Source organism: Triticum urartu, chromosome 3A (assembly GCF_056163025.1).
Source record: "Triticum urartu cultivar PI428250 chromosome 3A, HENAU_Tu73, whole genome shotgun sequence".
NCBI lineage: Eukaryota > Viridiplantae > Streptophyta > Magnoliopsida > Poales > Poaceae > Triticum > Triticum urartu.
Genome location: NC_141875.1, coordinates 734322263 through 734344408, shown reverse-complemented (window position 1 = coordinate 734344408; position 22146 = coordinate 734322263). Strand labels below are relative to the sequence as shown.

At 46.5% G+C, this 22146-nt stretch overlaps 2 protein-coding genes and 1 non-coding gene across 3 annotated transcripts; all 3 read left to right on the top strand.

The window, feature by feature from the left end:
- Positions 1-9251: 9251 nt before the first annotated feature.
- LOC147982425 (uncharacterized) lies at positions 9252-10797 on the top strand. The gene is made up of 2 exons (XM_087517329.1): positions 9252-10456; positions 10680-10797. Exons 1-2 carry the CDS (start codon positions 9252-9254, stop codon positions 10795-10797), a joined length of 1323 nt encoding a protein of 440 aa, XP_087373455.1.
- A 1895-nt stretch (positions 10798-12692) lies between these two features.
- LOC125546311 (protein FLX-like 3) lies at positions 12693-17040 on the top strand. Its single transcript, XM_048710535.2, has 4 exons — positions 12693-13002; positions 15734-16262; positions 16421-16560; positions 16641-17040. The coding sequence occupies exons 2-4, from the start codon at positions 15742-15744 to the stop codon at positions 16781-16783; spliced, it is 804 nt and encodes a 267-aa protein (XP_048566492.2). The 5' UTR covers positions 12693-13002; positions 15734-15741; the 3' UTR covers positions 16784-17040.
- A 656-nt stretch (positions 17041-17696) lies between these two features.
- TRNAG-CCC (transfer RNA glycine (anticodon CCC)) lies at positions 17697-17767 on the top strand. The gene has a single exon. It is a non-coding gene; the product is annotated as a tRNA-Gly (tRNA).
- The last annotated feature ends 4379 nt before the right edge of the window (positions 17768-22146 follow it).

Sequence of the window (22146 nt, the reverse complement as noted above, 5' to 3'; positions counted from 1 at the left end):
ATATATAGGGTCGCGCTATTCGTCACCCTGGGTGAGGAATAGTTATTCTTCACCTCCCCTCTATTTTACCATCAATGCACCGTAATTTTACGTTCTGTAAGTTTTGTCTTATTTCCGACGCAAAAAGAGACCGTAAGAAAATATATAATCGCCGTACAAAATATTTTATGTTATGTAAAATTACAAACGTAAAAACATAGTCTAAAATACACATAAACTATAAATTTTCTTGTCTTATGACCTATATTTTTATTTTCTTATATCAAATTTTACGTAGTGAATCAATAGAAATGTAACTATTTGAATTCCAAACGTCTACACTATGGGTCATAAGACAGCGGACACATGCACACCACTCACTGACCCCGGAAATTAGACAGCGAAGGAGCTGGTTGAGAGGTCTCAACGACATATTAGCCGTGTGGAGGCCATGCCATTGAAGTTGGATTGGTTGGCACTCTTCCTTTTCTTGGCTTGGTTGTCGATATCAAGAGATGATGTTGAGAGACACTGCCTACAGCTGGTTGAGTTGAAATAAAATTTGTGTGATGGTTATGATGAATTGTGAATGCGCTGGACCAATCAAGTACACACACATGTCACAATATGTTTTAGGTTGATTCAAGATATGTTGTTATCAATCTTATCGCCCAAAAGGTACAAACAACATTGAGAGTTCCATCATTCTTTCGTGCAATTTTTGTGATAATCAATGCTTAATTAGCAAAGTCAGTGTAATTTCTTATATACTACAAAGTTCATAAACACCAGTTGGTATTATAAAAGGGCAAAAGCGCCAAGTATGTACAAAGAACGTGAAAGTTAGAATATACTCCCTCCATTCCTAAAGATAAGTCTTTTTGGAGATTTCAATATGAAGTACATACAGAGCAAAATGAGTGAATCTACACTCTAAAATACGTCTATATACATCCGTATGTAATTCATAGTGAAATCGCTAGAAAGACACATTTAGGAACGGAGGGAGTACATGGGATCGAAGAGTAATCTTGGGTGGGAGAAAACCAATATACTTGTGCACCTATCTCTAAACTTAGCTTAAGCCCTATGCACTAAGAGAGACATGTCATGAATAAAATTGCAATGCGAGTTGCGAAAGATGCCACTGATATGTCTAACTATATTGGCATCATAGATTAGCCAAAATAGCCCCACATACAACGAATATGTTTTTGTTACGATAAGAAAAATCCATGTGATTTATGAAATATTTAGAGTATCATGGTGATTTAGTGATAATCAATGCTTAATTCTGGAAGTACTGCTTTGTTGAGATAATTCTTTCGATGTTCTTTACATCTTAGTAGCAATCTACTCTTACAATACCAATGATTGTGTATTGCCTAAAAAGACTAATAATTGTGTGTTGCCTAAAAAAACTATAATTGGGTCATTGAAAATTTAGCCTAGGACCTTTCTTCATAACGAGTTTATTGTCGGGTCTTATGACTATATCATCGCTTAGAACTCACATTGGTCACGCATTAAGGACATCCTCCTCTTTTCTTATCTTCTCACTGTTGAACAAATTGTTGAACCCGGGAAGGTGGACATGTGTGTTAGCTCGTCAGTTTTGATATTCTTCGAACCCGTGGCCGGAGGCAGGCCCGGTCCATGAAGAAGAAGCGGAGGAGGATCGTAGTGAGAAAATAATACGAGAGGTTGATGTCTTGGGGATCCCAGATATTGCAAAACGTTGTTCTAAAAAAAGGAATTACAAAACATGGAGCTTGCAGTAATTTTTTCTTAAGGAGGGAAAGAAAAAGAAAATATAGACTAGTGTTGTTTAGCAAAAAGGGGGGCAGTCGGCCCATTCCCCCCGAGCTCATCGCGTCGTGCAGCCACACACCCTAACCCTAGCCGTCGCCCCGCCATCGCCCTCATCCTCAGTCCGCCCTCCCCTCCTCCCTCGCTGCACCCACGAGATCAACGACAATTCGTGCCCAGCCTCACCGCCGCCCGCTGCTACGAGCTCACTATCGCCCTTCCCCGAGTCGTCGTCGCCGTCGCCACCTACCCCGAGGTGGCCGTCGCCTCCTTCCATCGAGCCCGCCATCACCTGTCCTATCTCCCAAGGTGCGATCCGCTAGATCTGGTCGGTGCATCGGTGGCTCATTCTGGCGCCGACATTAGTAGTTCATTGGTCTAGAGACCTTGATGTAATTTTCATTATGTTAGGCATGCTTTGCCCTTATGAGCATTTTTCTAAAAGGAAAAAAGAAGAAGAATTTTCCGATTCAAAGAAATGATTATTTCTCGTTGAAAAAGGTGTGAAAGAACTCCATTGGGCGGTTATCATTGTCGATTATTTGTAAGTCTAATCAGCTAGTCTCTCCCTCACAACACCACACACGTACTCACGTAGCATCTACTGAAGACCGCGTCGAAGTTGCAGAGTTTGAAGATTGATGAAGCCATCACGGGCGCCTCTCTGTCGGTGGAAGGATTGCATCACACTGAATATAATCCGCATTAACGAGGCATCAAAGCATCGAAGATGATATTTGATCTTTGATGGGCAGGGATACCACTATCCTTCTAAATCCTAACCATCCAACTAGTTGGTTCTTGATCCAACCTCTCACCTAAACCTTACACAGATTAATTTACACTACTAGGGAAAACCTTATACACAGAAATTTAGCAACAGCGCGGGTTAAAAAAGGGCGCTAGTGCTAGATAGCAGTAGCCGTTCAGAATAAACCGCGCTGCAGATACGATCCTAGCAGTAGCGCGTGTGCCCGTAAAAGCGCTACTACTAATATTCCCATTGCTGGAACGATGGGCTACGCATATCAGTAGCGGCCTTGCAGGAAGCGCACTACCGCTAGGGCATGAGTAGCAGGGCATTTCCATGTAACAGCGCTACTGCTAATGGAAAGAAAATAAAATGAAAAACAAATAGAAAAGTAAATGAAAATGAAAGAAACAGAAAAAAGAGAAAGAAAAAAATAAAATGTAAAGCAAAATAAATGAAAAAGCGAAAAAACAGAGAAAGACTTAGATGTAGTGTGTGTTAGTAAGAGGCGCTGTAGTTAACGCAGCTGCAGCGCGTTTCCAGGACCCCCGCTATAGAAATAGAAAAGGAAATAAAAAAGAGAGAAAATTACATATGTATAGCAGTAGCGCGTTTTGGAAAAAGCACTATAGCTACTTTAGCTATAGCGCGTTCTGCGAAACGCGCTACCGCTAGTTTTGACTTAACCAAAAAACTGTTCCCCCCTCCCCCCCGGCCACCACTTGCCCCCCAAATCTCTCGACCCACCCCGCCGCCGTCTCCCCGATTCGCCGTCGCCCCACTTCGCCGCCGTCTCCTGCCGACGTCGACGCCCCCGGAGCCACCAGAGCCGTGCGCCGTCGACGCCACCAGAGCCGCCCCCAACGCCACGGAGCCGCGCGGCCTCATCAGCGCCACCGGAGCCGCCGTCGACGCCACCGGATCCTCCCTCGCCACAACTGCCTCCCTCGCCGCCACCGGAGACGCCCCTGCCTCCCTCGCCACCACTGCCTCCCTCGCCACCACCGGAGCCATCCTCTGTAAGCCCCCACCCCTCCTCTCTCTCTCATGCATAGGTTATCTAGTTTAATTATGTTAATTATCTAGGTTAGGGCAAAAATTTAGTTAGGGCTTTGACAGAGAAGTAGTTAGGTTAACTAGTTTAATTAGATTAATTACCTAGGTTAGTGCAAAAATTTAGTTAGGGCTTTGACAGAGAACTAGTCAGGTTAACTAGTTTAATTAGGTTAATTATCTAGGTTATTTAGGCAAGTTTTATTTTAAAGATGATCCCTTCCTAGACTTTTATTGTTGATTATATCTTTTCATTGAAGTGGTCATGTTGTTTGTGCCCAAGTGGCTTTGTTGTTTGAATGAAGCTGAGTGGCCTATATATGTTTTGCCGGAATGTTGATTCATTTCCGTTCTGGCAAATTTTAGGTTCTCGATTTGTCCACTTTTTAGCAAAGGTCATGCCGAAATTTTCCGTGAATTTCGGCATGACTTGTGCTACAAACTAGGACATATCGAGTGCCCGTGATTTGCCGCACCAGGAAGGAGTCAACGTTCCTACAAAACATAGGCCTTTTGTATGTCATTATTCATTTTATTAGGTCTAGAATTAATTTACTAGATTTAATCGTAGGAAACATGGCTAGCAACGATGAAGGACAGGGTTCTGGTGATTGCGACGACGTCTACTGGGCGGCAGACGAATTTTTTAGGCTTGCCGACGATCAACCGGTGGCATCGGGGACTGAGACTGACACGCAGACCGGTGTTGAGACTGAGACCGGCATTGAGACTCAGACCGGCATCGAGACCGGCGCTGAGACTGAGACCGGTGCTGAGACTGAGATCGGCGCTGAGACTCAGACCGGTGCTGAGACTGAGACCGACACTGAGACTCAGACCGGCATCGAGACCGGCGCTGCCTCGGGGAGCAGAGCCGGTGTAGAACAGAAAGCAAAGAGGCAACGGCTTCCTAACAAACTCAAGACTACTAGACTGGTGGTCACGGAGGTGGACGACGACAATTTTGAGCCAAAGGCGCCCGAGGAAGCGCGTCGATACTACGGCAATCAAATATGTTGCATCATACGGACAACCGCCACCATCAACGATGAGAAACTACCGAAGATAGAAAATATGAGGAGCTCCCTCCTAAAGAAGTTTCACCAAATATTCTTGTTCTCGGGCCGGAATGAGAAGGATTATGAAGATCCAGTTGAGGACCCGGCAATGAAGAAGATAAACAAACACGCCATGACCAATTTTAGCAACGCGTTGGCCGCCTGGAAAAATCAAGTGAAAGCAAAGATCATCGACAAGAAGGAACCCTAATCCGAGATTGTAAAGGATAATCCGACAATCACGGAAGAGCAGTTTCAAATATTCAAGGAGGCTTGCGAGTCCGAAGCTGCCAAAAAAAAGTCTCAGTACATGAAGGGGCTTCAAGAGCGAAACATTGGGAGCCACCACCTCGGAAGCCATGGTTACGGCGGAAAGAGGTCCAAATGGGCCAAGGAGGACGCGGAGTTCATGAGACTGCTGGTAATTTTAGTTTCTGATCAATTCGACTGCACACGTTAGTCATATTTGTAAACGATCCTTGTGCCTTTTGCAGAGAGAGCAGCACCGGATTGCGGCCGAAAGCGACTCGCCGTCTGAGGCATTGGCGAGGCCCAAGTGGGACACTCCATTCAACCGGGCGTTGAACATATTGAAACGACAACCGATGGATACTCGACCGTCGTATGGACGCGTGCACGGTGTCGGAGACGGCGCCATGTGGAAGAAGTACTACCGTGAGACCACGGAGGAGAGAAATGAAAGACGGAGGTTAACTGAAGAAAACATCGACAAGAAGGTTGAGATTGCGGTTGAGAAGAAATCATCTCAAACAGTCGCAACAGCAGTAGCTGCCACAAAAAAGGTGGTTGCAGATTTTTCTACTTCCTTGGTAACGGGCGTTATCACTTGGACAAGGCAAAATCCAGAAAAAATGCAGAGAACTTTCCCCTTGCCGACTTCTTGGGGAGCAGCTCGACTAGCGTTGCACCAGCACCTGCTCCTGCACCTACTCCCGCACCGGCTCCCGCACCGGACGTGCTCGGTGGTGCTTCATCTTTGGCTGAGGTCGACGCCCTCACGGTATCTGTCACACCGGCCCCCTTCAATATAAATGTATAATCTCTCGTTTTCGTTGCCTTTCGGATGTCTCACGTCGCAGACTTTTCTTTGCAGGCCGACGAAACCCTGTGCACCATATTGTACACCATCGGCGACCAGAAGGTGGATGTGGGGAAGGCGACGATAATGAAGCCGAAGGAACCATTGTTCCACAGCCGGCCGATCCTCCCGAACGTCTTCAAGGTTTCCGTGGCCAGTGTCAAACCGGGCCACGAGAATTTGCCTCCTCCAATACTAGCGGGGGATGACGACGAGACACCGCGGCGGCTTGGTGATTGTTGCAATGGGTGGGTGCTGTTGTGGCCAAAGAGTCTGCTTCGTCTGGAGGCGACCGGGAGCACACCCACGAGCACGCAGCCTCAGCAAGGTATGAACATCAACACCCCACCTACCCAATTAGCGTCGGGTGTCGGGTTGGGTGATAGCGGACGGGGTAAGGAGGAGGCTCCATTAGTCGCTGATGACGTCGCCATGGATGAGGATGAGGACGACGATGGCGCTGAACAGTATGTCTATACTGGCGCCTCCTCAGGGTTTGAGCGTCATGAGTCGGTGCCTGAATTGCCATCTCAACGTATTATGGACGACCTTCCGGTAGTAAAGAAGTCTAGGAAGAGAGCGAGGAAAGGCAAAAAAGCTGATTCTATGATCCAGCTGCCTCAGCAGCCTCGGCTTCAGGACCGTATAGATATCCCCGATGCGGATAAATGGCATATCCCCGGTCAACCAATCCTACCTGCAACAGCGCTACGGGCCAGATTCGGCGATCTAAGGAGACTTCATGACGATGTGCTGCGGGTAGAGAAAGGCCTCATCGCCTCGAAAGATCCAGGATACCCACTCTATGTGGTTAACGTTCCGCGGAAAATGTCGTGCGTCGACAGCTTCCCCGCGGATAAGTTCTTCCTCCGATTCGATTACATATTCGACATGTTTCACGTGAAGAAGCTGGATTTTACATTTGTCCGCCTTTATGCCTTGCACATGAACTACATCATCGGGGTTGAGCAGATATCTAATATCTGTGTCGCTGACCCGTACTACATGCACGAGGGCTTCTTGGGAGTCTGCGCAAAGCACCGTGAATACGCGAGGGATTACATCGTCACTTTCATGCTCGCCAATAAGGACAAGGAGGCGATTCTCGTGCCTTATCATCCTGTGTAAGTCATCCGTGCCGCTATCCTTCCTTCGATTTCAATCATTCATTTGCACGGTGGAGGCTAATTAATTTGAGGTGTACTTATTTTGCGCAGCGGCGGGCGCGCCGTCCTCATCATCCTCTACCCCCAATTCTCCCACGCTCTTTACTTGGACTCGTCGAAGAACATTCACAAAAAGGATTACACCCACATCAAGGATGTTCTCGATAGTGCTATGTTTTACTACCAAGTAAGGGGTGGAGAGGTCAGGGACAAGAAGACAAGGGGCGGCAGGGCCGCCTTCGGCCATAAGACTGACTTCTGCTGCATCCAGCAACCGAACGATTCTCTTAATGACGGATTCTATGTCCTACACCACATGCTGGAGTACAGACGGGATCACCAGAACCTTCGCATGTCACCTAGATCCGACGATGCCCATATTCTGCAATGGGCAAAGGACATAGAAGATATCGAGGATCATCGACTTCGAGCTGAGTTCTATAACATCCAACACGAACTTGCCCAAATCATCATGAAGAAGGTCGTCGAAAAAACAGGGATGTTCTACGGAGAAGGACAAATGTCGCGGGAAGACGTCCGAACATGGATAGCCTCTCAGCGTCTCGACATGAAGCCTTTCACTAAGCTCAAGGACTATCTCCCTGACTTGGATGGATGGAACGACATGTTGGAGTGATTGTCGATATATGACAATGTGTCCGTATAGTCCATACTTTCTGTATGACAAAACTTTGAGTTATGCATGGTGAAACTTTATTTGTGATGTAGTTAAACCGTCCTCCTCCTCGACTAGCGAAAATCACTCTAGTTAGGGCATTTTGGGGTACGATGAACTTTGTTATTTATGCTTATGATATGTTGTTTCTATTTTTGCCAAGTCTGTCTCTTTCTGTTGCTCAACTATATATGTTGCATATCATCGACTCATGTGACGATGCAGGTGCATAGATCATAGATGGCGAAGAAGTGCTACGCCAGGAGTATATATACGATAAGTGGCCGGAGTGTCAGGCCCAGGTGTACCGGTTTCCGGTTTCCGAGCGACAGGCAGTAGTTAGTTTAGGTTCACGCTAATGCGAGAGAGGGATACGAACTCATGTTCTCAAAGTGATAGCTCTTCTCGCGTATATCATTGTTTAGATGGATGACGATGTATTTGCAAATAATCGAGACTTGTATCGCTTTTTTCGAGATGATGACGAGAGACCACTTTGTGTTGGATGATGATTATGATGAGACTATTTGTATGTATATGTTATGATTACATCTGTGGTCTCGCAGGCATTTGTATGTGTATCATGATGACATTCGTATGTGCTAAAGATTCTTCTATAAAGCCTGTTCAAATACAAAACAAATATGCCGAAAAAAACAAAAAACTACTAAAATTAGCAGTAGCGAGTGGAGAAAAGTTAGCAGCAGCGCGGTAGTAGCAGTAGCGCGCACGGAAGAAGCGTGCTATAGCTATTAGCAGTAGCGAGCTTCCACTAAGCGCGATGCTGCTACACTTGTGTAGCAGTAGCGCTGGTGAACACGCGCTACTGCTATGTGTTAGCTGTAGCGCCTTATTAGTAGCGCCGGTCCGCGCGCTACTGATACACCTAAAACCCGCGCTGCTGCTAGCCTTTTCCCTAGTAGTGTTAGGTTACTCCCTCTGTTTTTATATATATATAAGGTCACTTTATATTAGTTTTCAAAAAAAATACTATCTTTTTATTTCGAATTTTGACCAGTAATTTTACCAACGAATTGTGAGTTATAAATAAAAATGTTGTCACAGTCCCATGCATGCCTGCTAAAAAAAATGAAAAGGGAAACTACTCCTTCCGTAAAGAAATATATCATGTTTTTTGAACACTAAGAAATAGTATATCATGTTGATTACTAGATGGAGTACTAGTAACTTTTTTTTAGGGAAAGTACCAGTAGTGATTAATATCCAGTACTAATTTTTTTTTGAACATCAGTACAGACACAAGCGCTCATATACACGCGCATACACTCACTCCTATGAACGCACACACGCACACCCTAAATTCTGAAATAAATCCAGAAATAATGTGAGTATCAGGATTTGAACCCTGATGGGTTAGGGATACCACTGTCCACCTAACCAACTCAACCACAGGTTGATTCGCATATCCAGTACTAATTAATTGCATGCATGTCACGATACTTACATGTTGGCCAGCACGCAATTGGGTTAGATATGTGTTTAAAAAAGTGGGTTAGATATACACGTACAGATCAGTACATGCGTATGGAAATCAGCACCTCAACCGTACGCGAACTATATACTCGCCTCAAATCGAGGGAAGACTCTTTCTCGCAAAAGAGGGAAAAAGGAAAGATCGACGGAATACTTGGCGGCGGCAATGGCGGTCTCCGACGACGTCCTCCGCGAGATCCTGGTCCGATTGAACGACGCGGCCGACCTCTTCCGCTGCGCCACCACGTGCAAGCGATGGTGCGGCCTTGTCGCCGATCCATCCTTCCTACGTCTCCGGTGGCCGGAGCACGCCCGCCCATCATTCGCCGGATTTTTCATCAAGGACCGGGGCCGTTATCAAGGGGCCAAGGTGCTGGTCCCGATGCCGTCGTCGGAGCTGGGCCCTCGGCGCCGTGCCCTCAGCTCCTTCGTGCCCGGTGACTCCGCAGACCTATTACACCATGCGGTGCCGCTGTGCTCAAGTCGCGGTCTCCTTCTCGTGCGGCTCGCCTCCCAGAGTGCCGCGGGCGCCGTCCACTTGGCGGTGTGCAACCTGCTTGCCGGCACATGGGACGTGCTCCTTCCTATACAGCTAGATTGCCAGTCTCGTGCCGGTGAGCGTAGCGGCTACGCCATCGTGACTGGCACGGACTATTGTTCCGGCGACGACGAGCAACCACCGGGAAATTCGTCCTTCTTCAAAGTGATAATCATCACCGTCAACTACACGGACAATCTGACGTTCCATCTTAACATGTTCTCCTCCCATGAAGCGAGTTGGGGTATGGGCACAGTGTGCTTCAAGGGTACCATACATGCCACCGGGTCATTTTGTCATAGCGATGCAGTTATGCGCCACGGAACCGCGCACTGGTTATTTCGTGATGAGAGAGCACGGAATTTCTGTCTTCTTAAACTGAAGAACCAGGACGACCATGTCTCCCTCGCGATCACGAGCCTCCCTGTCTCGTTGATGACTGGAGTAGGTTACCCGTGCCTTAGCTTAGCCACTGATGGCACGCTCTCGGTGCTACAGATGAAAGAGACAAGTTCCCAGCTAGAGATATGGAAACTACAAAAGGACCAACAGAGTGCGGATACTACCTCAGAATGGCTCTTCACACAGAGGATCGAGCTAATGCATCCTAGGAAGGACACTCAAGGAGGAGAAAGATTCTACATACTCGCAGAGAAGTGTGGCAAATTGCTTGTCAAGGACACGCGCGAACGTGTGTACACCGGTGACCTTCAGACTGGGGCAATGGAGGAGGTGGTAGACTGGCCTCGCACACGCCACAACAGCACTCCGAATGTCATGCCCTTGGAGTTGGATTGGGCGGCCTTCTTTGTTTCTCGTCTCGGTACCGTTAGGTATAGCCAGCCAGCCAGCCAGCCTGATATTCACCTTTCTTCGTTTGTGTTGCACAACTGATGGTATCATCAGTTATCTAGGATGATTAAGCGTTTCTTCTATGGTTAGATGACTCAAAGTCAATGCTGTTTTATTTTACCATGTTCATGTATTTGATGCTTCCTCCCCAACAAAGTATATCTAATGTCTGGGTTTTGTTTTTTGCCTTTGTGTTTTCATTAGCAACTCCGACATTCCTGTGTCATCTCCAAGTGGAGAGGGAAGTTCAAGAAAAAGAGGGCAATGCCGCGGAGGAGGCGGCGGAAAGACTCGTGACTGCGGCGAGGTGACAGATGGATGAAACGAGATACTAGCTCCACATAGAGATAATATTGGATTGTCTATGTTTTCTTATGTAGAAGCTCATTATGGGTACCAGTAAAAGAAAAGTTGGTAGTACTATTTCAAACTAGTGTATCACCAAGTTGTAACCGCATTTCTCACAAACATGCCGGTTTTGTAATGGCGTTTTGGCATACCCTTTGTCAGTTTGTCCAAGGAAGTCTCAATAAATATGCTTGCCATAGATGGGGCGCTTTTGCTTATCTATATGCAATGGGAATGTCCGGAGGTAGTGATCTAGGAAAATGCGAACGAGACATATAAGTGGCAAAAAGCACACCTTAGGAATATCAAATATATCCGTGTTAGTATGGCAATGATGATTATCGGCAAGAACAATGGATACATGGAAATTTAGCATAGGACCTTTCTTCACAACGAGTTTGTAGTCGGGTCTTACAACTATATCATTCATTAAAACTCATGTTGTTCATGCACTAAAAGCATCCGTTTCTTTTCGCATCTCCTCACCGTCGAACAAATTGTCGAGACCGGGAAGCTGCTCATACTCAGGACATGTTGGGCAGCTCCTCACATCATCCTCAGCTTTGAGATCAGCCGAATTCGGGGCCGGAGCCAGCCTTGTTGTCCTGATTGCAGCGAGAATATAATATTGAAACTAATGTTTTGGGGATCCCAGGAATTGCAAAATGTTGTTTTAGAAAGAAAGAAAAGGATATTGTAAAACATGGATTTGCATTGTATTAATTTTTTATTGAGATAAAGTAGTATTTTAAAAATAAATAAAAATAAAAATAAAAATCAAGTATTTTCTCTGTCAAAGATGCTTTTATATTATGGAAACGGAGGAAGCAGTAGATTTCTCAAGTCAACGAGGCAGCAACTCAAGTTACGTAAGCTTTCTTTCTTCCAGGAGAAGAAAGAAAGGCGATCTCGCGCCTCCTGCCGCCAGGGCGCCTTCCTCCGCCGCCGTCCTCCGGCGGCTCCCCTCCGCTGACGACCTCGGTCTTCGGTGGTGAGGGTGGTCGCTGGATCCACGTGTGTGGAATGTTTAGGCATTAGTTTCTCAGGGTTTTGGGCTGTCCATTGTCATGGCTTCGACGATGGCGATGGCGGCGCCAAGTAATAAATCTTCAGATCCTTCTCCAACAAGGCGATCCGCTTTTGTGGTGGATTTGGAACCCAGACTGTTCAAGCAAGGATGGTGCGGTGGCGGCATTCTCGTGGTGGACCTGTGTCCTCGGGCTCCGCCATTGCGACGGTGTTTGCTCCAGCGCCGACGCGGAGCTTGGGAGGTAGTCCAGGAGCGAATGCAAATTGTGGTCTGCATCGGCGACAGCTGGAAGATGGTGGATTTGGGCTCGTAGTTTGTGGCAGGCAGGTTTGTGGCAGGCAGGTATGGTTTCCTCCTCCAACGTCCTATTTGGGCGGGGATGCTAGATCTGAAGTTTGATGGCGTGTCCGGGGTGTTGCCTTGGTCTGATTCGTTCAACGGCAATGACTTCGCCTTTATTGTCGAGCTATCTTGGAGGTCCGCAAAGCTGCATATCAGCGATGGAGCCGCATCGAGTTCGGGTGTGGAGGTGATCCGTCATTTTCTTCTTTGGTGGCTGCTATGGTGGTACCAGAGGCAAGTGACAAACGTTGGTGTCAAGTTCGGAGGATTCTTCAATCTTGTTTGTAATTTTACTTCTTGGCTGGTGTTCTTGTGTGCAAAGGCTAGCGTTCTACTGCCTTTTCAGTTTTATCAGGTCGGTATATATGTGGCTTGTACTATGATCCTTATGATAATTTTTTTATGATATAATTGAGACATGTATTAACATAAAAAAACCCAGAGGAAGCAGTATTTTTTTTCTTGACATGAGGGGAAAAGAAAACGGAAATACGCGTCCTCGAGGTGAGCAGAGAGACGGCCCATTCCCCTGAGAGCTCCCCGCACCCACACACCCTAACCCTAGCCGCCACACGACGCCGCTCCGCCGTCGCCGTCGTTCTCGCCCCCCCCCCCCCCCCCCCCCCCCCGCCGCGCCCAGCGGCTGCTCCCACGAGATCACCGCCCTCCCGACTCCGACCCCACCGCCGTCCACTGCCACGAGCTCACCGTCGCCCTCCCCCGAGTCCGCCGTCCCCGCGGCCACCTACTCCGAGCCGACAGTCGCCCCCTTCCTCGACCCCGCCGTCGCGCTCCCCTTCTCCCAAGGTGACCTCCGCCAGATCCCTCCCCCCTCCCTTCAATTTTCGTCGATGCAGAGCTGTTCTGCTGCGTGTGATTTTGAGATGTCGTCGATGCCGGGATGTCGCCGAGCCACTGATGCTGTCTGCTATGTTGTTTATCTCAAAACATGAAACAATTGATGTTCTGCTTTGCTCAGAATTTAGTTATTGTTTCTTATTTCTGTGGTTGAACACTGGAAAAAACGAAATTATATCTAACACACGGATGTGATTTAAGTTCAGGAACATTGTAGACTGTACACTAGTTAGCACGGAAAAGAAGCTCCAAATTCAGTAAGACGAAAAGAATATGAAAAACAACTCCTCGGAGCTATCCCCTGTTGTAGCTTATTTCCGCTGCAATCCATAAGCCTGTTTCTAGTGATCACTAAGCTCGGAAGAAGTAATCGTTGCTGTCTTCAGAGGTTGGATGAGGTGGAGGTTAAGTTTCCTTAAATGTTTGCTAGTTATGCATTCTTCAGAAGCGAGCGCTATCTGTCTTGTGCGGAAACGTTAAAAATGTCAATGCAGTTAATGCCAATTTTACTACCAAGTCGATAACCATTCACAATTTGAAATCGAGACAGGCGCTTACTCTTTGTGTCAGTTGTTCCATTTATGGCAATGCAGTGGTGTGTCGGATGTTATTTTTTGAAAAATAATAATCAGGAAACCAAATAATTAAGGACCTACAAAGCATGGATATGGCAGAAACTGCCGTATTGGTTTCCTAGTATGGGGGGCACGGGGACATGCATGGATACGCCGGGATACGCGTATCCTGCAGTATCCCATCTTCTCTCAATATAAAAAGAGAAACAAATTGGGATATGTCGCAGTATGGTGGGCACTCGGGAGCCAGCCTCCAGCGACCACACCACTGCCTAGCTCTCGGCTACCATGCTCGAGCAGGCAACCACAATGGTTGCTAGCAAGGAAGAAGATCCAGGCAGAAAGGTAGAAGGCAAGACGGCCGCCGACGAGGAAAAAGCTCCGGGCAGGGAGGACGGTGGAGACTGCAGCCGCCGGCAAGGAAGAAGATTTGGGTGGATTGGAAGGTTAGCCGCCGATGAGCAAGAAGGTACAGGCGGCGGAGCGGTCGTCTCATCTCCTCTCTACAATTCTTAGGTGGCTGGAGGAAAGAGGAGCACGGGATGGGGAACGGCTGGAGGTGCTGACTTGTGTAGGTAGGGTTTTCTGGAATTGGGCCTTATGTGGGCTCTGAGTGGAGGGTCCTGTACTAACTAAACTTGCATCTAAAAATGAGGCAACATATGTCCCGCAGCAACTAAACAATCTTTCATCTAAAATTTATTACCATATCTTTACTATATGCTGTTTATTTTTCTTAATACTTGTATATCCTGCTGTATCCCCGAATGGTTGTTTTTTAAAATTGCCGTACCTCGTGTCCCTGTACTCGTATAACTGTGTCTGTATCCCCGTATAGGTGCTTCTTAGTTAAGGACAAATACGTAGTGGAATATGTCAAGTTTCACCAAACAAACCATACCAAGTTTCAATGCAAAATGGTCCCACTTCTTCTGAAAGAAAACTTGGAAAAAATCAATATGGAGCTGTCAGAGGCTTATCTCGCAGATATGACTTCCATAAATTCTTTCCTGAGCTCGACCTAAAATGGAGGGGTTTCAAGACCTGTTACCCTTAAAGGACTCCCAGGAATGAGAGAGCAAGTACAAGGACAATATTATTTTCTAAGGGTAGGCGGTATTCCATAATTAACATAGATCGGTTAGAGTGGATTTGAAAAGCCGCAGCAGATCGATAAAATCGCTAATTTAGCCAAGTCAACTCCAATATGGAATCTAGTTCTCCATAAGAGGGTTTTCCCAATGAGACAAGTAGTTTATCGAAGGGGAAACCAACCACTTACGTGGTTCTAAAAATCATTTCCTGCGCTTGAGTTTGTATTCTCTTGTCTAACATTCCGGTTTGTTTAACAAGAAAAAGACATTTGAAATATATAAAAATACCTATGTACTCCATCTGCAAAAGTGAATGTACTTCAGGAGATTCTACCATTGCGTGGACCAAATCAAAAATCAGAAAGTAAAAATAATGCTAATTCTTTTGGAAGGAAAACATAGGAGAACTAAGGTATGGAAGAGTCTTGAATAAATGAGAAGTGTATGTGTCTTGTGCATACTTTGCATTAAATATTAAACTGAAAACAAAACTCGATTCTTTAAGAGGAGAAAATGTTGGATAATTAAAGTACCGGATTCTAGAACAAAGGAGAAGTGTCTTTTCTGAGGTTTGTGCATATTATGTATTGTGCTTAAGACAAAGCGTGGAATATTCTAGATAGTACGTACACGTGGCAACACCTGATATAGTGAAGAGAATATCCAACGGCCAACACTTCTCGGATTTGCCAGGCTTGTGCCGAAATGTTAAAATATCAATTAGCGGCATTCTTAGTGCCAAGTTGACAACCATTCACAGTTTGAAATTGAGACAGGCGACTGAGGGACTGTGTGTAAGTTGTTTCATTTATGGCAAAACACTTGTGTGTCGGATGTTCTTTTTTAAGTAATAACATCAGAAAACGAAATCATTGGACAAATACGTAGTGGAATACGTCATGTTTCACTAAACAAACCAAACAGTAAACCAGCCACTTATGTGGTTTTAAAAATCATTTCTGGCGCTTGAGCTCTTATTCTCTTGTCTAACATTCTGGTTATTCTTTACAGGGCTATAAATGGCAGGGAGACAGCGCATAGGTCGCGAGTACTATGAGGAACCACGAGTGTTTCGTGATGGCCCTCCTCCTCGTCTTGCACGAGAAAGGTCTATCTCACCACGGCGCTTCGAGGGAGAGCTGCCTAGCCGCCGTGGTGAGCTCCGCAGAATCCGTGACGACAACCAACATCTGGTGGATGAAATTGTTGGACTCAGGCAAGCAATGTCTCGTTTGAAAGAAGATCTCCATTCCTCAAGTCAGGTTATACCTAAGCTCCGTGCTGAGAAAGAACTTGAATCGAGGGAGCTGACTCAGAGGAATCTGAAGCTGGAAGCTGAGCTACGCTCTTTAGAACCCCTTAGGCAGGATGCCCTTCAGCTACGATCTGAAGCAGGCTCGCTAGAGTCTTTGAGGCAAGAGCTCAACGCAAAGGTGCAGGGTCTGACAAAGGAGCTTGAGCAACAGAGCTCTGAAAACCAGCGCATACCTGCCATGATAGCTGAACGTGATGATCTGCGGCAGGAACTAATTCGTGCTAGGTATTGAACCATCCTGGTTTATGTTTCTGCTACAGTAGACACAGCATGTTGAGTCTAAGTTGGTGGCCCCACGAGGAATTCATTTTAGTATTTCGATGAATTCCCCCCTTTTTATTTTATTTTAGTGGAGTAGCAGCTAACTATTAAGATCACTGCAGGGCGGCTCTTGATTATGAGAAGAATGCAAAGCCAGAGCTGATGGCACAGGTGCAGGCAGTGGAGAAGGATCTTGTGAGTATGGCTCAGGAGTCTGAGAAGCTTAGGGCTGAAATTGAGAAGAGAAGGGCACCACCACCTAGTAGGTTTCATTCCCTCACTTGCATCCAAGTCACTGAAAATCAGTTGTGGCTAACCGGTATGTTTAATACACACTTTTAGGGGTCAGCGGCTATGGAGCTTACGGACCACCTCCTGGGATGGGCGTGCAAGGCATGTACGACAGCGGCTATAATACCTACACAGACAGGCGCTACGGTACGGGGGCTGGACCATGGGACCCCCCTAGCTACCCACGCCCTTGATTTGGGCTTTTTGTTCTTGTCAGTCGGCGTTCATGGTCGGGACAAATTACCTGATATCTCTGGTACTGAAGCTTGTGGGTGCTGGTACCTTGTTCAGAAGATTGTAACCCTGGATGTGCATTGGCCACTTTAGGAAGCAATTCATCATGGCTGGCGTATTAGGAAAATATAATGTAAACTCTAAGATTGTACTTAACAGGCTGTGCACCCTTTTGATACTGTTTGATTCTGTTGCTAATCGTTTTGATTGGTGAACATTATTGCCTGCCAAAAGCGAGGGCTGCTGCAAGCCTGCATTGCTGCTTTCTTAATGCTGAAGGTGGTGAATAAGGATAACAGCAACCTAGTGTCTTGCATTCACCGGTCTTGCGCTGTTTTTGTTTCTTATACAAATTCGAATGGAGAATTTTTGTAGTACCAGCACAAGTTTTCTTGGTGGAGGTGCCCTGCTTCAGGTGTTGAAGCACAAGATGCTCTGGATGCCTCAGAATTGCGTGCGATATGGAGTAGTTAGGTTTGTTACTCTCAATGCGATCCGGTAGTGCAAGTTTCTCATGTATGCATCTATATGGATAAGCCCTGATGCGAGCTATCAACTAAAGCCCCACGCGCCCGAAGTGAAACTTTGATTTTCTTGATGTCAAAATCTGAATCTATGTACATGTATCATGTATGGTTTTCATGAAGAAAAGGCAAAGTCAAGTTATGTAGCTTCTTAAGAGAAATGATACTTAAAAAAGTTACCTTTGTTCTAGAACACTAGGATTTTTTTTATTTCCAGAGTATACCTTTTCATTAAAATTTACAGACAGGTATAAACAAAGCTGAGTCAAGTTCGTACCTTCCTATGTCTCATATTGTATTGCTCATCTGAAACTATAACAAATATACCTTGTTCACCAAAGACAGAGCAGCGCATCTGGTGTAGTGGTATCATAGTACCCTCCCACGGTACTGACCAGGGTTCGATTCCCTGGATGCGCATTTAATTTTTTTTTCTTTTTCCTTATGTTGCTTGCGAAGGTTTTAACTAAAATTTTAATGAATTATGGAGCACAACACATAGTAATAGTTTCTCATGCATTATTTGTCGTGGAGGCTGTACAAGGCCACAGTGCCATCTCTACTCCTTGAAAGGGCCACACTGCATTTTTGTTAAGTTCTATTCCAGTTCTGGCTCAGTCACAGCACAAGATAGTTTCTCATGCACCTTTGTCATGGAAAGTGGAGAAACAGCGAGGATGCTGTTGGATATATTATCATTTTCTTGATTATTTTAATCCTGACGAAAAACACGACAAAAAAATACTTGCAAGATCAATGACACACTTTAAGCTATACATACTATAGTCGCTCCCTCACCATCGTAACGCCCACCCACGATCTCTCCTCTCTCAACCCACACCGGTAGAAAAAGGGCCTATAGTCCCGGTTCGTAAGGGCCTTTAGTCCCGGTTCCTGAACCGGGACTAAAGTGTCGGTACTAATGCCTCGACCCTTTAGTCCCGGTTCAATCCAGAACCGGAACTGATGGGCCTCCACGTGGGCAGTGCGCAGAGCCCAGGCAGGAGACCCTTTGGTCCCGGTTGGTGGCAGCAACCGGGACCAATAGGCATCCACGCGTCAGCATTTCTGTGGCTGGAGTTTTTGTTTTTTTTTGAAAAGGGGGGGGGGGTTTGGGGGTTTTGGGGGGTTAATTTAGGTGTTTCATATATTGTGTTAGCTAGCTATAATTAATAGAGAGAAGTGTCCTCTCTTACGTCCGTGCTTGGTCGATGCTACGTACTATACGTACGTATAGAGAGGACTAGACACACTAGTTAGCTAGTAAGCAAACGACAGAAGATCGTCATGAACATATATGCATACAGAGAGAAGTGATATCGACCACCTCTCCTTCTCCGAGAGATTGGTCGAACAACAAGTTCTCGTATATCTACCCGACACTACCGGCTACATATATACAATAATTATCTCTTACAAATATACTCATACGGACTCATGATCCACATAGAATTCTCCGTCTTCAGCGATCACTTGGTCAAGAAAGAATGCCGCCAATTCCTCTTGAATTGCTCGCATGCGAGCTGGTGCTAGGAGTTCATCCCGCTTCCGAAACATCTAATTTGAAGAAGGGGGTCAATACATATATATATGAATGAATGAAACTCAATACAAATGATGGTAATAAAATAAAATTGTGAATGTTGTTATTTACGTACTTCATATTGTTCGTCAGAGTACCCGCCCCGCTCACAGGTCATGTGGCGGATGGACTCGCAGACGTAGTATCCACAGAAATCATTCCCTTATTCCTGCCACAACCACTTTACAAGAAATAGAGGTCAATCAAACTGATAAGCAAGAATGCTAAATGGTATTGATGAAACTAGCGCTTGAATCACTAGGAGATGCGCGGAACATGCTACTATAGTACTTACTTTCGGGTGTCTAAATTCCAGCTCCTTCGGCAGTCTCGGAACTTTTCTGGTGAATTTTCTCCAAACCCTGCCGGACAAAGAAAACAATTACTTGATATCAGGAAATGAACAAAGTTGCTGATATGGTGGATAATGATCGATTTAACTTACTTCTTGAGGATTTCAGTCATGTCCGCATACTTCTGGGGATCTTTTCGTTTAGAGTCCAAGACGGTTACTACTCCCTGCTCAAGACTAATCTCTAGGAGAATATAGTGGAAACTACACACGCATGCATAACTCATCAATTATATTACTATAACCTGGACTAATATATAAGGGAAACCGAATATGCACAAGACAGTAACACTCACTTGAAGTTGTAAGGAAAGAGTATTATATCTTTGTTTTCATTTTTTTTGAATGATCGTAGCAAGTTGGCCTCGGTATCTCTGGGACGATGTTCAACCTCAGTTGCATCTATGAGATATGTGTTAACGAACCCAATATCACCGATTTGTCTTTTCTTCAATTCGGCGATCTTCATTCTGCATAATATAGTGAGGATAATTATAAATACATGCAATGAAAAAGATGAGCTATATAGAGAGACTTAATGACAGAAGTAGTAGTACTTACAGACAGTAGCAGGTGATCGTTGTTTTATCGAGGGCCAACTGATTGAAAAACTGATAGAACTCCTCAAATGGAATAGGCAACAGTTCAATTCCAACGAGGTCATGCTCCGATTTAACTCTCGCATACAAAGTACTCCTCCCCCCAGACTCTCTGCAGATTTTCAAGTACCAATCATGTAATCTTCGCATCATCGTTGTTAAAGATTTTTCATCTTTGATGAGAGACTTCCCGTACTCGTATCTGTGTATCTGCACCTCCATGGGATCATATTGTACATCGTCGGGCAGGTAATCGTCAACATTGCCATAACCGGGCACCATCCTCGGATCGACGATGTCGCTAGGCACCTTGAGGGGGGGGGGCATGATTGCTTCGCTTGTTCGCCGAGCTGGGCAATTTGTTTCCCAGCTGCTCGTCGTTCTTTCAGCCTTTGATCACTGACTGTACTTCCCGACCGCTCCGCTTCGGCCCATGTCCTTGCAATAATGCGCTCATAGTTGCCTTTCGGCGGAGACTTGGGTGGTTTTGCCAGGGCAGCCAGAGTGCGCTTCACTTTCACCGGATCTACCTTCTCCTCCGGAGGTGGATGTCTCTTTGCTTTCAACCCTTGAAACCAGTCATCCACTTCGGTTCGCGCGATCTTCGCGTTCTCCTCCAGGGTCCTCTCGTATGGTAACTTCTCTGGAGTCTTCAGAGAAGGACCGAATCTGTATGTCCTCCCGCCTCTGGTTGTACTGCTAGATGCCGACCGAGCAGACGGAGCGGTTGTCTTCTTTACTTGCTTACGAGGTGGAGGAGAAGGACTACGACGCGCCGGAGCAGCTGGAGCGGCGGCAGGTCTCTTCCGCCCTTGCTGACGAGGCAGAGAAGGAGGAGGCTGGCTGCTCGGGCGCGTCGGCACAGGCGGAGAAGGAGGCAGAGTGCCGCCACGCGCCGGAGAAGGAGCCGGCCGAGGGCCCTGATCGTCACTTGCCGGAGGAGGAGGCGGAGTGCCCTGACTCGCCGGAGGAGGAGGAGGAGGCGGAGGCGTCCAGTTCGGAAGGTTGATGAGCTCCTTCCGCCATAGGCATGGAGTCTTCAGAGCAGACCCCAGCCGAGTCTCCCCTTCACCGGTAGGGTGGTCAAGCTGGAGGTCCTCAAATCCCTCCGTTATTTCATCCACCATCACCCTAGCATATCCTTCTGGAATCGGCCGGCAGTGAAAAGTTGCGCCGGGTTCAGTAGGATAAACAAAGCCAACAGCCGCCTTGACCTTCAAATTCATCCATTGCGTCATAAGGTGGCAATTTTGAGACTCCGTGATAGCATCCACGGGATAGCTGGTAGGAGCCGTCAAGGCATGCACCGGCTGAAGCAGCTCGGTGGAAGCCACGCTGCTTCTGCGCTGAGATGGCGGGGTAGCTTCGGGGGAGGCTTCGGCAGTACGTTTGCTGCGATTTGCTTCTCGTTCCTCTATCGCGTCTACCCTTGCTTGCAGCGCCTGCATTTGGGTCTGCTGCACTTTTTTCCTCCTCTCATGGGATTTGTAACCGCCTGCGTCCGGAAACCCAACCTTCCACGGAATGGAGCCTGGCGTGCCTCGTGTCCGTCCAGGGTGCTCAAGATTCCCGAGGGCCATTGTGAGCTCGTCGTTCTCTTTGTCTGGAAAGAACGTCCCTTCCTGCGCTGCTTCGATATACTGCTTAAGCTTCCTGACTGGTATGTCCATTTGATCGTTCGTCCAAATGCACTTGCCTGTTACAGGGTCCAAGGTTCCGCCAGCCCCGAAGAACCAAGTCCGGCAACGGTCTGGCCAGTTAATTGTCTCTGGTTCGATCCCTTTATCAACCAGATCATTCTCAGTCTTGGACCACTTAGGCCGGGCTACGAGGTAGCCACCTGACCCCGTGCGATGGTGAAGCTTCTTCTTCGCAGCATTTTGCTTGTTTGTCGCCACATCTTCTTACTCTCTTCCGATGTCTTGTGGGCCACAAATGCGGGCCAGTGATCTCTGATCTTCTCATATCTGCCCTTGAATTCTGGTGTCTCATTATTTTCGACAAACTTATTCAGCTCTTTCTTCCACTCCTGAATAGTTCTGCCATCCTCTTAAGAGCAAAAGACTTGATTAATTTCTCTTTAACTGGGTTCTCTGGATTATCCTCTGGCGGCAGGGTGAAATTTGACTTCAGCTCAGTCCAAAGATCATTTTTCTGCATATCATTGACATAAGACACCTCAGGGTCTTCTGTAGCCGGCTTAAACCATTGCTGGATGCTTATCGGGATCTTGTCCCTAACCAGAACCCCGCACTGAGCAACAAAT

What these genes read in the sequence shown, in the direction of transcription:
- LOC147982425 (XM_087517329.1), top strand. Translation starts at nt 9,252, where the DNA reads ATGGCGGTCTCCGACGACGTCCTCCGCGAGATCCTGGTCCGATTGAAC. An exon ending in TCTCGTCTCGGTACCGTTAG is followed by an intron (nt 10,457 to 10,679) that starts GTATAGCCAGCC and finishes TGTTTTCATTAG; the next exon opens with CAACTCCGACATTCCTGTGT.
- LOC125546311 (XM_048710535.2), top strand. Translation starts at nt 15,742, where the DNA reads ATGGCAGGGAGACAGCGCATAGGTCGCGAGTACTATGAGGAACCACGA. An exon ending in CAGGAACTAATTCGTGCTAG is followed by an intron (nt 16,263 to 16,420) that starts GTATTGAACCAT and finishes AGATCACTGCAG; the next exon opens with GGCGGCTCTTGATTATGAGA. An exon ending in GAGAAGGGCACCACCACCTA is followed by an intron (nt 16,561 to 16,640) that starts GTAGGTTTCATT and finishes ACACACTTTTAG; the next exon opens with GGGTCAGCGGCTATGGAGCT.